Below are 19,017 nucleotides of genomic sequence, written 5' to 3'. Positions count from 1 at the left end.
TTAATAAAATAAAAAATTATAAATATCTTAATTTATTTAAAAATTAATCTCTCTCTCTCTCTTAATCAAAATTAAAAAATTATTTTTTAAACTAATTTTTTAATCGATTACATTTATTATTATTATTTTATATCTTATTTTTTTTATTAAATAGTGAGACTCATTAATATAATTATGAAAAAATATATATATTATATATATATATATGATAAAAGAAACAAAAATAATTAATTAATAAAAATAAATGAAGAAAGAATAAGAAAATTAATTATATCATTAGGGGGAAATTGTACACCTCCAATATTTAAAATTAAGTATCATTATATATATATATAAATTAATATTAAATATATATATATATAATTTTATCATTAGTTTTATATAAATACAATTCTTTATCGTATTATCATATAAATAAATTTTATACTTAATTTTTTAGTCAGTTACATTTATTATTTTATAGCAAGTTTTTTTTAATAAATAGCGGTTAGAATTTTGAAAAAATATATTTTTTATATGGTTAGCGTGAATATATATATATGAAAATAAAAAAAAACAATTAATTAATAAAAATAAATGAAGAGAGAATAAGAAAAATAAATTACCTATAAAGCATATTGTACACCTCAAAGTCATTATATTTTATCATTAATTTTATATAAATACAAATTTTTATCATGTTACATAAATAAATTTTATATTTTTTAATAAAATAACAGATTATATATATTTTAGTTTATTTTAAAAATAAATATTTTAAAATCAAATAACATTTCTCTCCCCTCACCAAAACAGTTACATTAATTATTTACATTTATTATTTTATAGTCATTTTTTTAATAAATAGTGAGACTCATTAATAAAATTGATAAAAAAAAATATATATTTTATATGATTAGTGTGAATATATATATATATGGTAAAAGAAAGAAAAACAATTAATTAATAAAATTAAATGAAGATAGAATAAGAAAAATAAATTACCTATGATGTAGATTATTTTGGAGAGAGAGTGTGTTGTACACCTCAAATATTTAAAATTAAGCGTTATATATATATATATATATATATATATATATATATATATATATATATATATATATATATATATATATATATATATATATATATATATATATATATATATATATACTTTAAATTTTGAATTATGGATTAAATTATATAAAATTTTACTTTGATCTAATATTCATTTACATTTTTTTATTCATAATCAACCTCCACTGATATGATCTACACTAATAAGGTCTAAAAATCAACTATAGACTATATTACTAACTATTTTTTTTTTCTTATTTATCATAAACAGACTATTTTCTAACTGTTATAAAATAAAGTACAGCTATAAATAATTATTTTTATTCGGAAGAGATGAAATGAAAAACTTTTGTCATTACATGATACTTTGGATTATAAATCAAAATTTCACATAATATAGATCAAGAATAATGACAAACTTATTTAAAGTTAAATGAAATTGGAAATAAATTGTAAGAAATTATAACTAAATAACTACTCTAAACAGTTTGAACCAAATGAGAAACTATGATTCAAGAAATAAGTCCTCAAACGAAACACATGTTAGCTTTCTAATATATTAAGCTTATACTTTGAGTAAACTTTTCATAAGCTTTGGAGTGTCGCTATTGAGAGTTACCACGTGGTCTAAAGAGTGAGTGAAATCGCTTTCGAAATCCATCAGCCCCAGTTCGAAATTGGTAACGGTCAAATGTTAGATTTAACACAAAAGTCCAATGAGACCATCCTCCAGTTAGCATTGCATCCACTTTAACCGTAAAAGATAAATAGTTTAGGGTTCGTAAGATATATGTTGTTTATTTTTTTGAAAAAGAGAAGGAATAGAAAGTTTACCACGGGTCGAGGAAAGAGTAAAATTGCCTTTAAAATTCATCTGCTCCAGTTCGAAATCCTCAACGTTGAAGCTGTCACTCAGCGTCTGCAGATCGAAGTGTCTCGCCCGTCCAAAATCCTAAGTAAAAAATGAATAGGTGAGAAACGGAAAAGTAAAAAAAGAACATGTGTGAGAAAAAAAGTTCACAAATATTTGTAATGTTTAATTCCCATCAATTTATCATTTATTAAATTTAACGTTTTTATCTTATTTATGTCTAATTTTTCATTTATTAAATTGAACGTTTTTTATATTAAGATAAAATAATAAAAATAATAATTATAAAAGAGAGATGAGTAAAATAACATAAAAATGAATTAGTAAAGATAAATTAATAATTATGGTAATTATGATGAAAGAGAAACAGTTATAAAATGATAAAAAAAAAATACAATTATAAAATAAAGTGCAGCTATAAATAATTATTTTAATTCGGAAGAGATGAAAAACTTTTGTCATTACATGATATTTTGGATTATAAATCAAAATTTCACATAATATAGATCAAGAATAATGACAAACTTATTTAAAGTTATATAAAATTGGAAATAAATGGTAAGAAATTATAACTAAATAACTACTCTAAACAGTTTGAACAAAATGAGAAACTATGATTCAAGAAATAAGTCCTCAAACGAAATACATGTTAGCTTTCTAATATATTAAGCTCATACTTTGAGTAAACTTTTCATAAGCTTTGGAGTGTCGCTATTGAGAGTTACCACGTGGTCTAAAGAGTGAGTGAAATCGCCTTCGAAATCCATCAGCCCCAGTTCGAAATTGGCAACGGTCAAATGTTAGATTTAACACAAAAGGCCAATGAGACCATCCTCCAGTTAGCATTGCATCCACTTTAATCGTAAAAAGATAAATAGTTTAGGGTTCGTAAGATATATGTTGTTTATTTTTTTGAAAAAGAGAAGGAATAGAAAGCTTACCACGGGTCGAAGAAAGAGTAAAATTGCCTTTAAAATTCATCCGCTCTAGTTCGAAATTCTCAACGTTGAAGCTGTCACTCAGCGTCTGCAGATCGAAGTGTCTCGCCCGTCCAAAATCCTAAGTAAAAAAATGAATAGGTGAGAAACGAAAAAGTAAAAAAAGAACATGTGTGAGAAAAAAAAGTTCACAAATATTTATAATGTTTTTCTATTATTTATGTTTAATTCCCATCAATTTATCATTTATTAAATTTAACATTTTTATCTTATTTATGTCTAATTTTTCATTTATTAAATTGAACGTTTTTTATATTAAGATAAAATAATAAAAATAATAATTATAAAAGAGAAATTAGTAAAATAACATAAAAATGAATTAGTAAAGATAAATTAATAATTATGGTAATTATGATGAAAGAGAAACAGTTATAAAATGATAAAAAAAAAATACAATAAGCCTGTGTGAGCTATGGTGAGAGCGTGAATCTCACCCTACATTTATTTTATTAAGCATCATTATATATATAGATAAGAAGTGGATGATGATTGAAAGACGGGGGAGAAAATTGATCGGATTAGTAAATAGAAACTTAAAGAATATTAAATGTATATAATAAATATATTGCTCTTCACAACAAGCACCAGTGGTCTAGTGGTAGAATAGTACCCTGCCACGGTACAGACTCGGGTTCAATTCCCGGAGTTCTTCCCATCTTTTATTTTTTTAAACTTGAAAAATGTAAAAATAAGCCAAATAATTATCTCTAATTTACATTAATTAATCCATCCACACATGACAGTTTGGTTTATGTTTTAAATTGTGTTGTTATTTTCATTCTTGTTGTATTACTATATATATACTTCTTTTATTCAGTCAAAAATAATCAAAATATCTAATAATCTCTAAGAATTTGAACTTGATAAATTAACTAGAAATCACAAATAGTTGTCTCTAATTAAGCCATTAAGCCATTGGGTTCTGCTTCATGTTTTGACATATTATTCAAATTAAGATCAGGTGTAGTTTGCATATATAGAAGCCAAGGGACATTTCCCAACCTGTTCCTACATAAGAATCAAGCCCAAGTATATATGTTGGATAGAAATATAAACTATATGAAAAGACTTACCTTTACCAATTCATTCCAAAAATATGTTCAGCTAAGTTTGCTAACTAACTCAAAGAGGAGACCAGTCTCTTCTGATTACTCAATTAATTCCATCCTTTCATTTTCACTAAAGATAACCGTGGTGCATCCAAATTCCAATAAGTTGTATTGTTATTTCCTTCTTGTTTCTATTGGCTTACTAGGAGGGTCTTCCATACAGCATCTATATAAGATGTTAAATGAGGCTAATGAGTTTTCCATTTTTTGTGTTAAATTGTGATATACTTTCCTAGGACCACCATCTCCTTATGTTATAAGTTGTATTGTTATTGCCTTCTTCTTCTTTTTTTCCATTGGCTTACCAGGGTCTTCCATACATCATCTATATAAGATGATAAATGAGGGTTTCCATTTTTTGTGTTAAAAAAACATAGTTTCCTAGGACCACCCTCTCCTTGTGTTATAATTTGTGTTGTTATTGCCTTTTGGTTATATTTTATTTTTTTACCTATATATACTTCTTTTTATCCAATTTCAAATAATCAACAAAACTCTTATATTAAGGAGATGTAATTGTTTGGATAATAACTTTAATATTAAAATTTCCAATTTACATATTTCACTTAAAGAATTTAACATGGTATTAGAGCTTCAAAGTTAAGAATCTTGGAGAGTTTTTCACTACCTCTATCGATGGTCGTAGAAACCATTGACGGAGGGCTTTATTCTATATTCTACTATTGTTATAGAAAGAATATTTGAGTAATTCTGACGAAAAAATCGTGCTTACCACTAATGCATGGGATGTTGCGTGCTCTCCACTAATTCATCATATGTAATATTTTATAAACCAAATCTAATAATACTTTATATAAATTTTAAATAGCCGTTAAATGTTAAACAAGGGATTTGAGACGATTAATCAATTCAATTACTAGAAACGGAATATATATATATTTAGCTTACATTATTCTTAATTGTTCCTGGGATAGATTTCGGTTGATGAATCTTCCAATCTAGCACAACCCTTAATTTCACTTTGGGATTTCTCACTCTATTAATCCTCTATGTCGATGGGGAGACAAGAAAGATGTCATACTCCTACCTAGTAAATGTTGTAACCCTACTAATTTCAATCGACATGTATTAAGTCCAATGGGCTTGATCTAGTGTAGCACTATGTAGATTGTGGACCATAACTATCTTTATTAGATTTCGGTTTTTATAAATTAGTCCCTCATAGATATTTAAATAACCATTTTTTTTGTCTCTACAAATTTATTCCATAACCTACGTACCCCATAAACCTCCTTAATACCATATTTGATCACTTTAGTTTAGGTTTATTACATAATAGCCCAACACTATAAATATTGCACTAATTGCCCAATAATCATTGAATTAATTATAAAATAATCCAACAATCTCCCACTGGGCCGAATATGCAAATCCACAATAGTGTAATCTTATTGCTAGCTTGAATGATTATTATAAACTTTAGGGTATCCCATACAATCTGGTCCATTAACTATATTAATAAAGGATCATAGAGACTTTCGTTAGCATCATCGTAACTAAACCATCCATGGTCACATTATCAACATAGCTAAATGGCATAGCTAAATGGCATAGATCAATTATGGATGCATATCATGAAAATACATGAATTACATCACCAAATATCTATTTTCAGATCGTCCTCTTTAAGAGTTTAAAAAACTTTTAAATTTAATTGAGATAATAAAATGAATACATTGAAAATTACGATAAAAATGATTAAATACTAAGGATGTGAATTGCACTACACGAAATATAATGTTGTTATCAAATAATATATTGACATTATTAAATGAAATACTTTACGTCTACAAGAGAATATTTTACACTTGAAAGTGCAATCTACGTATTTAAATCTTGAAAGAAAGTTTTGATCGATAGATTAAACTTTATCATCTATATTTTGACATATGTCGAAAAATAAAACATTTCTATGAAAAATATGTAATTGTTTACACGAACAAAATAATTTCTAACTAAATAATTTTTGAAGAGAATTAACTATGATGTAAAAAATTAATTTGCGCAGTTCTCTAAACGGATATAATTTTGAAGGATTACAATTCAAAGGAAATATGCCAAACAAAGAGTGGAATACTTTTATTTATTACAAATTTTTTTAAGTATAATTCAAATAATACATTAATAAAAAAAAATGAATTAAATTTTCATAGATAAGACAAATTCAAAGTTTAAACTCAATTGTAGGGTGGCTCCGTTTAGAGGACCCAACAAAAATAGGCGTATGCCACGTATTGCAAAGAACACACGGTATTCTTTAGTAAAAGGCGAAAGAATAGTTCGCTTTGTGTTCAATGCTTGGCTTCATAGTTTCCTGTAATCATCAACTCCCCACTTATAATAATATCGGATCCCTATTTTCACTTCATCTAACAATGTGGGATAACACACTTTTTTTTTATTATTGAGCCTTATGGTTTTTCTTCTTCTTCTATTTAAAGGATAGGATCATTTAATAATATTTTTAAGAACTTGATACTTTTTTATGTATATTATTTTATCAAACTTATATATATCAATGTTAATAACAAACTATTACAATGATTTATTAGTTTAGCTCCAATAAAAAGAATTTTTTTTTTAAATATTTGATTTTCACTAAAATCGTTTTAATTTGGATTAAAGTTATTATTACGAGGGTAGTTATAACTCGTACTTTCAAACAAGGTATATGACTCGTATTTGATATTTAATAAACGTATGTTATATTCATTATGACGAATATTACTTATAATTAATAGAGGAATCGACACCTTCAAGGGCTGGTTTATGTACAACTCGGGTAACTCAAAACAGTTTGCATGCGAATGGAAATAACGACGTGGAGAAATACCGTCGCTATTGAGTTCGTCGGTCGATGAAGAGACCTAGTGACCGTAAACTACGTATGTTTTATTTATTTACCTCATATTATTATCATTCTAGCTATTATTATCATTCTAGCCGGGTACGTTTTATAGAAATAACATAGCCCGACTATATTTTAAATTCTAGCTCCGCCCTTGAACACCTTATTAACATGACATAAGGGGTAGCTCCCCATTCTTTTTCTCTCATAAAATCAATATTCCCTCAAAAGAAAACCCCATAAATCGAGGGCATTCTTTCAAGGAACCTCATTCTTTATATAGAAACATGCGTTCATCGAAAAATGCTCTAGTAGTCTTTCACAAGAAATAGCAGATGTGCATTCATTTTCTAAAATTTATCCCACATCGATCCTCTAACTCAAGAATGAAGTATTTTTAACAAGGAGAGCGGGAAAAGCTTATATCCTTTTGGGAACATCTGATAAAATTGGAACGACACAGAGAAGATTAGCATGGCCCCTACGCAAGGATGACACGCACAAATCAAGAAATGGTCCAAAAAATTTTTTACCCTTTTTTCTGTCTTATGCCTACGTTGGCGACTGGATACTAACCCTATCTATCATTTCCCCATTACTTCGCCTCTTCTAAAACCATGCATCAACGCTAAACATATTTTCTTTTATCAATACCTATCAATAATTTATTGTCACAAATTTCCTCATACATTCTTAGTCCCTTTAACAATTATCATTAACATCAAATAATGTAGTTTATTCCAGATTAAGAAAAAAAATTGCCATACATAATTTGTGATATTCTTTGCCCTAACTCAAAGCACAGCCCTCACTAAAGTCAAGGCCATCATTTTCCTTATTTCCTTCTATCTTAATTTCCTTCAAATCTTTCTTTATTCCAGGAAATACTTTTTATAGACAATAAAATATCATGCCAAATGAAACCAGATCTCATTTGTTATTATTTTGTAAAATAGTCCATTCATCATTTATAACATTTTGTCATTTTTGTAATTTGAGATGATTATTTTTGTTTTTGGTTGTTTAAAATATATATAATTTCCAAGAATTCCAGATAATTGTTACTTTTTTAATTGGATGCATATAGAAATATTTTAGGTGTATAAGATAATATATGGTTTCTAGTGATATTGGACACAAAATCATCTAACCAAGTAGGAATTTTCCTTTATTCGTTCAAAAATTCAAAATTTCGTGTTTCTGAATGAAGAGTTTGTAATTCATCAAAAATAAGAAAATGAATCAAGAATATTATTTCCATAAAAAATAATGTCTCTTGAGACAATAATAATTTCAGTTGAAGTAACAAAACACTAAAATCCTTTGACTAGAAGAGTAACCAATAAAAATACCTTGATTTTCTCTCTTTACAAATTTAGTTTGATGAGGGATGTTATTCTTAATATAATAAAGGCAACCGGATATTCTAATTTAGAATAGTCAAGATTTTCTTTGTATAATATGTAAAAGGACTATCCCAATTTAAATATGTGAGGAAAGCTTATTAATGATATGAATAACCATTAATATTTAAAAAGACAAAAAAACTTAATAACATTTGTGCTTGGAACATAAAAAGATTTTTCAATTTGAAGAAATTGTTGATGATTACACTAAATTATTCTGTCTTGTTGTGGGGGTGTAAGTGCACTCTCTCATTTGGGCTATTTTACTTTGTTTATCTAATGGTTGATTTGAGTGTTTTTCAAATTTCGACTGACCAATTTGTGCAGATAGTCGTTGTGTCAAACTAAGAGTCTCTTTGATATCATGGAAAACAAAGAAATATAGTACTTGGTGGTCGACGTAACAATAATGACATTTGTCGATATGCCACAACCTGTTTACTAAGATCATCATAGATTATTAATGCATGCACTCTATTATCGCGTAAATATTCCCCATGAAACCCTTAGAATTTGGGGTAAGAAATTGCAAGGGAGTAGTATCCGAAGCCAAATATTGTACCATGACCATGAAAGTTTTAGACTATTTCACGCTGATCTTATTATTATTATATTATTAACGTGTTGTATTTAATAGAATTATATTGGTGTTATTGATAAAACTCATGTACAAGTACACCTTGAGTCACTAAATTGACATAGTCAAACTAATTATCCAACTAAAAATGTCAAAGTTGATGATGAATGATCCATCAGCCCTTGACAATGTTCGAAACAATCCAGTATATAGTTTTTCGCATCCAATAAGGTGTTATTCACTTCATTGTTTCGATTGTGAAATAAAATATGCAATAAAAATTTATGTATTATTTTGTAGGTAAATATTACATGATTGATGTAGGTTATAAAAAAATGACCCGTTACATGGCACCATATCTCCAAATCCTATATCTCTATTTCGAGCATTTGATGTAATCTCAATCATTTTGTAATTTTTTAGGGTGGGATTGTTGATGAGAAGCTGAATGAGGATGATGTGCTGGTGAATGATAATATTGAGGTATGTCTATTTCGAGCATTTGATATATTTTGAGCATTTGGTCTATTTAGAGCATTTGATGTAATCTCAATCATTTTGTATTTTTTTAGGATGGGCTTGTGGAGGAGAAGCTGAATGAGTATGATGTGTTGGTGAATGATAATATTGAGGTATGTCTATTTCGAGCATTTGATGTATTTCGAGCATTTGGTCTATTTCGAGCATTTGATGTAATCTCAATCATTTTGTCTTTTTTTTAGGATGGGCTTGTGAGGAGAAAATGAAAACTACAATGTGGTCAATGAGAAGGATGATGTCTTTGTACATATTTTGGAGAAAAAGGAAGACATGTAGAATGTGCAAAAGGTGGAGGAGGATTTGTTTGTGGAGAAGATTGAGAAGAAAGAAGACAATGTGCAGAATAAGATGGACAAGAAGGAAGACAAGGTGGTGCAAAAGAAGTTAGTGCAAAAGAAGATGGAGGGTTGATGTAATTCGAGCATTTGTTATGTAATACTAAATATTATGGTCTAATTCGAGCATTAGTTATGTAATTCGAGCATTTGTTCTAATTCGAGCATTTGATGTAATTTCGAGCATTTGTTCTGGTCTAATTCGAGCATTTGTTTTAATTCGAGCATTTGTTATGTAATTCAAGCATTTCATGTAATTCGAACATTTGTTATGTAATACTGAATATTATGATGTAATTCGAGCATTTGTTATGTAATACTGAATATTATGATGTAATTCAAGCATTTGTTATGTAATACTGAATATCATGGTCTAGTTCAAGCATTTGTTCTAATTCGAGCATTTTGTTTAGACTTTTGTTAACATAACTCACACATATTACAAAATGCGTGAGTCACTGTTTGTTCAACCTGCTTAAATAAATAACAATGTTTCATACAATACAACATTATCTTGGATGAAGTAAACTTAGAACACTATTCATACAACATTAGTAAACTTAGAACATTATTCATACAACATTATCTTGGTTGAAGTAAACTTAGAACATTTTGTTGAGAATACAATTATTAACATGCTGCTGAGATGATGGATGATGCTAAGATGATTGTTGTTGCTGTTGAGATGATGGTTGATGCTGTTGTTGAGATGATGCTCTTACAGTAAATATTTTCAGTTTCAAAGACAACCTCCCGTTGCTTCGGGAATACGTCAGGATCATCAATTTCTGGAACCACTACACTTTCTTGAGTTGGGTTTGTTAGATTTATAGGTAGTGAATTCTCTACTAAAGATACACACTATAGAGTGCGGTTGTGGACTGAAACTTCTTTGAATCAGTTAGCACAAACTCCGCTCCAAATTCTTTGAGAAGTACCCGTCTCTCCAGACTAATTGAGACAGACATTGTTAGGATGAGCTTATATCCCTTTGAGGAAGCAATAAATGTAAGACCAATGCCTGTGTTTTCACTTGTAGGTTCCACAAAAATGCTCTACAAAGTATCCAAAGAGAAATGTGAAAAATATGACCAGTAGTCATTCAATAAATCTATCTCAGTTTAAGATTTCATTTGCATAAATCCTATACAAAAATGTGTAAGAATCATCTAGTACCTTTCCTGGTTCTATAATCCCCTTTTCCTCTGCATGAGTAATCATATTGTATCCTATCCTGAAAACAGAAGTTTAATCAATGCAACATAATGCTTTAGAACCATAAACACTTCAGAATAAATTGTTTCTCACCTATCCTTGACACTACAACAAGGCTTCATTATCTCAAGCTTCGCAGGTGTATTTGCAACAAATCCTGTTAGATAAATTCAGACCGGTTCAAATAAACCTAACTTAAACAAACTTCCCATGCAGGAACAAGGAACCGGACCGGATGAACAAGAGAACCGACTGAAGAAACCTAACCGGTCAAGCTACCAAACCGATCAAGAGTATTCGGACCGGAATCATCAAACAGCCGATCATCCACAAGACGAATAACCGGAAGAAGTCCGGTTACATCACTACCAAAGACATTCGGCCAAGTCAAAAGACCGACCAGTACAAGAAGACAATTTGGGTATCTGTTGAGAATGATACCAAAGGAACAGACTGAATACTTCCATATCCATGCAAGTCTGAGGAAAGACTGTAGGCTGCAGAAAACAGTACTACCGGATCCTTCTACTTCGGGATAAGCCAGAAAGGAAATCTTCAAAGTACAGACAACTGTCCAAACAGACAGTGCCTACATCAAGTAAAAGACAAACCCGGCAGGCTTGTCCTACACACCGAATGAACAGACCGCCAGGTCTGAGACATAATGCCAGGTCTGAGATTGACCATCAGGTCTGAGGAGACGACCGCAGGTCTGAACTTCTGAAACACTGAATCACTGCACCTCTGATCAGCCAATCAAATTCAAGGCAGTGAAATATGACCGTTGGCATATTTCACCTATAAAAGGAGGCAGTTGCAGAAGAGTAAATGTGGGACAACGAGAGACTTAAGACATTAAGAGACAACTGTGATATTGAGAGCATTTACTACAAGTGATAAAGTGTGCTGTGCTAGAAAGCCTAAGTATTGAAAGTTAAAGTGTATTTTACAATTTCGGTGTAAATTGTAAGTGTGTTATCGAGCAGGAAATAAGTCTCGATCGGCTTGTACTTGTATTCCTTAGTGAATATCCTTCTCGCGGTTTCGAGAGAAAGGGGTGACGTAGGAGTTTTATCTCCGAACATCCATAAAAACTGTTGTGTTATTTACTTTCTGCCGGCTTCATCATATAACCGACTAACTTAACCATACCGCTCCAAACCGACTTTACACTAACCATACCGAATATCCAGATTACCGAAACCGACCCACCATCTCCAAATCTCCATCATCCGAAACCGACCGTGCCTATCACACAAGCGTGCCGCTTCAACCTGAAAGCAAACCTCTTCCGCGCTTGAACCTAGTTCAAGGGTTTGTGACAGGTTGTGTAGTATTGAAACCCCGGTGTTAATCTCTAACCGGATTAACCACCACCCTACGAGTGAGAACCGCTAACCGGTCCAACCCCCGGTCCACCAGCGGCGACCTAGATCCTAACAATTGGTATCAGAGCAGTTAGTTTCAATACTCAAGCAAACATGTATCAGGATAGGCCTCCAATGCTAGAAGGTGATGACTTTGCCAACTGGAAGGCACGCATGCACCTGCACCTAGTCACCTTGGATGATGAAATGGAATCCATTCTAACTGAAGGACCGATATTCATTGATAAAGATAGAAAAGAATGGACGGCTGAAGATAGGAGAAGGAACAATCTGGACAACCATGCAAGAAACCGGATCTCCAACAGCGTAGACAGAAACACATATTGCAAGATCAGAGATTGCAAAACTGCGAAGGAGACATGGAACACGGTCATCCAGATCTTTGAAGGAAATGAAAGAACAAGGGAGAACAAAATAATGATGGCCACACAGAAGTTCGAAAGCATCAAAATGAAACTAGGAGAAACTATGAAGGAATACAGTGACCGGTTCACTGGTGTGTTAGATGAACTAGCAACTCTGGGCAAGAAGTATGAGAACAAAGAGGTAGTTATGAAGGCTTTGAGATCCCTTCCAAGTGCCTGGGATATAAAGACAATGGTAATGAGGGAGTCAAAGAGCCTACGTAAGATGAAACTATACGATGTATTCGAAGATCTCAAGACATATGAGTTCGAAATGAAATCTAGAACCGAAGAGGAAGTCTCGGCCTCAACATCAACCAGAGCACTAATCACATCTACAGAACCGGCTGTACCTACTCTTGTACCTGCACCGGCACCGATACCGGCTCCTGCACCCGTACCTATCAGAACCGCTGAACAGTTTACTGAGGACGCCATGGCTATGCTCGCACAGAAATTTAGGAGGTTCATGAAAAGAAGCCAACCAACGAACAACTACTATGGTGACAAATCCAATATAAGATGCTATAACTGTAACTGTTTGGGACACTTTAAGTGGGAATGCAGGAAACCAAGGAGGGATACCCAGAAACCGGACTATCAAAATGACAGAAACAATTACCAACAAGCCGGTGAAGGAAGTGAGGTACCGAAAGCACTAATAGCCGACGATGGAGGAAGTCTATGGGCTCGCAGTGACAGCGACGATGACCTCATGTGCCTCATGGCCAATGAGGAACAGGTATTTGACTCTCCTTGTGAGGAATTTACTAAAGATGAGTTATACAATGCATTGAATGACATGGTAGAAGAATATAAGAACCTATTGACCATGTTACCTAAGCACCTCAACATCAGAACCGATCCCATAATACCTATTTCAATAGAACCAGAGGTACCCATCATAACCGAACCGGAGGTCATACAATCTGATGATACCCATACCATAGAAACCGAGTTAGATCTTAAGACCGAACAACCTAGTGAACCGACTAGAGAACTGACCGAGGAAGAGAATGCCCGATTTCAATATACGATGGCCGCCTATAAGAGATCTAGCGACATAGTAAAGAATATGAATAAACATTACAGGCATCCTCGTTGTAAGCGTGGCCTTGGATACACAGGGAATAGCTCTAAAGACCGAAAACCCATAGAGAAAGCAAGGCTTACAAAAGGAAACCTTCCTTTTATAAAATTTCTTAAGAGCACCTGGACAGCTGAAGAAGAGGAAACCGCATACTATAGGGAAGAGAAGCTAAAATACGATTATGTTGGCCCAACCGATTCATGGCTTGACCTTGAGAAAAGAAAAGCCGAAATTCTCAGATATAAGAAAAACTTCCCTGAACCGCGTAGGACAAACCATAGATCACCGAACCAAAGACCATCACCATTTAGGACATTTGAAGGAAAACCGAAATACACCAGACCAAGTGTCAAAAGGACAGTTAAAACCCTAGCAAAGAAGACCGTCCAGTTTATCAAAGTTTGGGTACCTAAGGGACTAACCGCATGCGGACCCAAGTAAATGTGGGTACCAAACAGTTGTAAATATGTACATTTTGCAGGATCCAAAGAAACGGCTAGGAAACTCCGAATGGTTCTTGGACAGCGGTTGCTCCAAACACATGACCGGAAATAGCAATTTGCTAACCGACATCAGATCAGTAACCGGTGCTCTAATTACCTTCGGTGACAACTCAAAAGGTAAAACTGTGGGTAAGGGTAAGATTGTCCATGGTAATCTAACTATTGATAATGTACTTTTAGTTGAAAACCTAAGTTTTAACCTACTTAGTATTAGTCAGATGTGTGATGCTGGATACACGGTAGAATTCCTTAAACATGCATGCTTAGTTAAGAATTCTCAAGGCATCGTACTACTAACCGGAAATAGGATAGGTAACATCTATAAGGTAGACTGGAAAACCAGAGTAGAATATCCTATATGCATGATAGCTAAGACTGATCAAACCTGGCTGTGGCATAAGAGACTAAACCATCTAAACATGAAAACCTTAAACTACATTCGCGGTAAAAAGCTAGTTGAAGGTATTCCTGATATAGTATTTAACCAGGATAAGGTCTGTTCAGCATGCCAAATGGGTAAACAAACTAGGTCATCTTTTAAGAGTAAAGGAAATATTCAATCTAGCCGATGCCTAGATCTTCTTCACATGGATTTATTTGGACCGATTCAGGTCATTAGCCTAGGAGGTATGCTCTATACCATGGTAGTTATTGATGATTATTCTAGATATACATGGGTAATATTTCTACCATCTAAACGTGAAACTGTATCAAACCTGATCACACTTCTTAAGCGTTTGCAAAATGAAAAATCAACTCGTATTAATAGCATTCGAAGTGATCGAGGTACCAAATTTACCAATAGTACATTAACTGCATATCTTGATGAATCCGGCATTAGACACGAGTTGTCTAGTGCTAGGACTCCTCAACAAAATGGCCTGGCCGAGAGAAGAAACCGGACTCTCAAGGAAGCCGCACGGTCTATGATAGCCGACTCCGGTATTGCTCAGAAATTCTGGGCTGAGGCTATCAATACTGCATGCCATACACAAAACCGGTCTTTGATAAACAGATTTCACAACAAAACACCATATGAGGTTTATTTTAACAGAGTTCCTAAACTCAAGTACCTCAGGATTTTCGGTTGTAAATGTTATATTCATATAAATGGTAAAACCCAACTCACCGCTTTTGATGCAAAAACCGATACCGGCATCATGTTAGGGTACTCGGCAGTAAGTAAAGCATATAGAGTATATAATAATAGAACTGCAACCATGGAGGAAACAATCCACGTTGTTTTCGATGAATCGGTTGAAAGCAATACTGCTTCATGCTTTGATCTACACAACAGATTGGAAAATAATGATATTCATTCTGATAGTGAAGATGAGGCTCCGGTCTTCAGGCGGTTTGTCCATGACCAAATGGGTAATATTGATACCCAGCCGGATCAAGCTGTTCCACAACAGGAAGCTGACACTTCGGTCCAATCCGAGGGAGTCGGTCGGTCTGACAATCTCGTTCAGCCTACCGACATGTCTAGCCTTGGTCAAGTTACCGGTAATTTGGTAGACATCCCTGAACTGAATCTCAGAAGAAATAGTAAACATCCTCCTGAGCAAATTATAGGTGACCCTTCAGAACCTGTTCGAACTAGGAGTCAACTTCTGGAAGGATATTTTAACTCAGCTTTCATATCCCAGATTGAACCGAAAAGAATAGATGAAGCATTGTCAGATCCGGACTGGATCTTGGGAATGCAAGAAGAGCTAAACCAGTTCGAGAGTAGTAAAGTCTGGTACTTAGTTCCCAGACCGAAAGATCAATCGGTCATAGGAACAAGATGGGTATTCAGAAACAAACTCAATGAGGACGGTTTGGTCACGAGGAACAAAGCAAGATTAGTGGCTCAAGGTTACAAACAGGAAGAAGGCATTGACTTTGAAGAGTCATTTGCTCCTGTAGCCAGGATTGAAGCCATTAGGATTTTTCTTGCATTTGCTGCTTTCAAAAACTTCAAAGTCTTTCAAATGGATGTTAAAAGTGCATTTCTGAACGGTGATCTACGTGAAGAAGTGTACGTTGAACAGCCACCCGGTTTCAAAAATGCTGCATTTCCAAACCATGTATACCGGCTGAACAAAGCTTTATACGGTCTAAAGCAAGCACCTAGAGCCTGGTATGATACGCTAACCGCATTTCTATTAGAACATGATTTCACCATCGGTTCAGTGGATAAGACATTGTTTAAGTTTGAAAAGAAGGAACATATCCTACTTGTTCAAATTTATGTGGATGATATTATTTTCGGTTCCACCGATCCGAAGCTTTGTGACAAGTTCTCAAAAATGATGACTGACAAATTTGAAATGAGTATGATGGGAGAATTAAGTTTCTTCCTAGGTCTTCAGGTTAAACAACTCAAGGAAGGAACATTCATCAGTCAACCTAAATATACCAAGGAGCTGCTAAAGAAATTCGGTATGGACACCTGCTCCTCGGCGGCTACTCCAATGAGCTCATCAGTTAAGTTGGACAGGGATGACGAGGGCCAATCGGTAGACCAGATTGCATACCGGGGCATGATCGGTTCCCTACTGTACCTGACAGCGAGTAGACCGGACATCCTGTTTGCAGTTGGTGTGTGTGGAAGATTTCAAGCAAATCCAAAGCAATCCCACTACACAGCCGCAAAGAGGATACTGAAGTATCTAAAAGGCACACCTGATGTCGGTCTGTGGTACCCAAAGGACTCGTCCTTCAATCTAACAAGTTATTCAGACGCAGATTATGCAGGGTGCAAGATCGATAGGAAAAGCACCAGTGGAACATGTCAGTTCCTAGGTGACCGACTGGTGTCATGGCACAGCAAGAAACAGACATCGGTGGCTACATCAACTGCGGAGGCTGAATACTTGGCGGCCGGAAGTTGCTGTTCTCAACTCCTCTGGATCCAACAGCAGCTGAAGGACTTCGGTATCATAGCCGAAGAGTCCCCGATCTTCTGTGACAACACAAGTGCCATTGCGATCACCTACAACCCGGTTCTCCACTCCAGAACCAAGCACATCGACATAAGGCATCATTTCATCCGAGAGCATGTCACGCTGAAGCATATCCGGCTGGAATACGTATCGACCGATCAACAAGTAGCCGATATCTTCACGAAGCCGCTACAGGAAGCTAAGTTTTCTCAATTCAGGCTTACTCTCGGCTTAACCGATATTAGCCAAATCCTTCCAAAGGATGCTTAAAGGGAAACCGGTTCAGACAGACAAACCGGTAACTCTTCCTAAGCTGTCGAACTTCGAATCTTCCGGGTGTTTGTGGAAGAACCGTCCAGTCTATCAGATAGAGTAAACTGACCGGCTACTTGGTGCATGCACCAAATAACGGTATCGGGATGAACAACTGATACCTGACCGGTTCGGAAGCAGGTTACCCTAGATTATTTGAATCAAACATAAGAGGAATAGTTATCAGGGGTTAAGGATATCTGCTCTGCAACATTACCCTATCAAAGTAACATGGTCGCGCCTGAAAAGACGTGAAGATCTTTTGATATCTTTCACGGTTCAGGCCTATGACCGACACCTAGACTGCAAACTTGCCTATTTCATGCAAAAGCTCTTATCCTGCAGATAATAGACATCATCCCATTTAATGCTTGGACAATAGGATAGTCCCTAATCTAGTATTTAAGTGAAGCAAACGTTCACCACAACACTCACAAGTCACAAGAACATCTTCTCACTAAGGCAATCTAACCATGTCTCAATTCCCAAACATCCTCCAAGTCGATTTTGAATCCTGTTCTGGTACCGAACACTATGAGGTGTATCGGATGATCAAGAAACTGGAAGATACTGGCCTCCAGTATTTTCTGGATGACAAGCAAACTATCTACCCTGAATCCGTCTTGGAATTTTACTATAATGCCAGGGTATTCCGGGGCACACCCCACTTTGATACCCACATCCAATCAAAGGTTGGGGGTATAATCTTCGATTTCACCGAGCAGGACTTCGCTCGGTGCTTCGGTCTACCTAAGCAAGGGATCACAGACCTCAATCCTCCGGCCGATATTAAGGCTGAGGTCTCCCTCTCCCTTGCCCGGTCAGATGAGCCTGTTGATGATCATGGCTCTAAGTCTCTCTTGAGGGCTGAGTATCAGCTCCTCAACGATGTAATAGGAAGGGGCATCTTTGGAAGAGATGTCACCAACACCTATTGCGCGGCAAATTTCAACATGATGGCGGCCATCATCACCAGCACGCCGGTCAACTGGTCCCGGGTGCTATTCGACACTCTCATCTGGATGGTCAACATCCGGTCGGTCGGTCTTATTCCCCAAATAAGCAGCCTTCTGGTGGAACTTGGTGTTCCAACCTGTCCTGGCGAGGGTTTGAACCAGGCCCAGGTACTAACCAGAGAGACGACCGATTCATTCTATGATCGGTTTGAGAGAGAATGGAGGAGGAGGAACTTCAACCTCCCTCAAGAATTCAATCCCCGCGCCCGTTAAGTTACTCCTTCCTGCATCCGGTCGTTTTGCAGCATGTACCGGATGTATTCTTAACCAACTCAAGTTTGATCATATCGGCTTCATCCATGTCTATTTCGGTTTTATTTGTGTTTTTCTTGATTTCATGTTTTCTTCATCGTTCCTGTATGCCATTTTTCGGCATTGTCTCTACTATTTTCGATTTC

At 34.5% G+C, this 19,017-nt stretch overlaps 1 protein-coding gene and 2 non-coding genes across 3 annotated transcripts; 1 reads left to right on the top strand and 2 right to left on the bottom strand.

Moving 5' to 3' along the window:
- Nucleotides 1–6,244: 6,244 nt before the first annotated feature.
- LOC124922862 lies at nucleotides 6,245–6,359 on the bottom strand. Its single transcript, XR_007097914.1, has one exon. It is a non-coding gene; the product is annotated as a U5 spliceosomal RNA (small nuclear RNA).
- Nucleotides 6,360–7,326: 967 nt separating this feature from the next.
- Nucleotides 7,327–7,433, top strand: LOC124923045. The gene has a single exon (XR_007098081.1). It is a non-coding gene; the product is annotated as a U6 spliceosomal RNA (small nuclear RNA).
- A 3,176-nt stretch (nucleotides 7,434–10,609) lies between these two features.
- LOC124912357 (cysteine synthase, chloroplastic/chromoplastic-like) lies at nucleotides 10,610–13,671 on the bottom strand. The gene is made up of 4 exons (XM_047453001.1): nucleotides 13,644–13,671; nucleotides 11,070–11,133; nucleotides 10,938–10,995; nucleotides 10,610–10,816 (listed from the first exon to the last, which is right to left on the bottom strand). Exons 1-4 carry the CDS (start codon nucleotides 13,669–13,671, stop codon nucleotides 10,610–10,612), a joined length of 357 nt encoding a protein of 118 aa, XP_047308957.1.
- Between the last annotated feature and the right edge of the window lie 5,346 nt (nucleotides 13,672–19,017).

The sequence above is a fragment of the Impatiens glandulifera genome, chromosome 1 (genome assembly GCF_907164915.1).
Source record: "Impatiens glandulifera chromosome 1, dImpGla2.1, whole genome shotgun sequence".
Taxonomy (NCBI): Eukaryota; Viridiplantae; Streptophyta; class Magnoliopsida; order Ericales; family Balsaminaceae; genus Impatiens; species Impatiens glandulifera.
The sequence above is the reverse complement of the archived record's forward strand: the minus strand, read 5'-3'. Positions and strand labels throughout refer to the sequence as shown.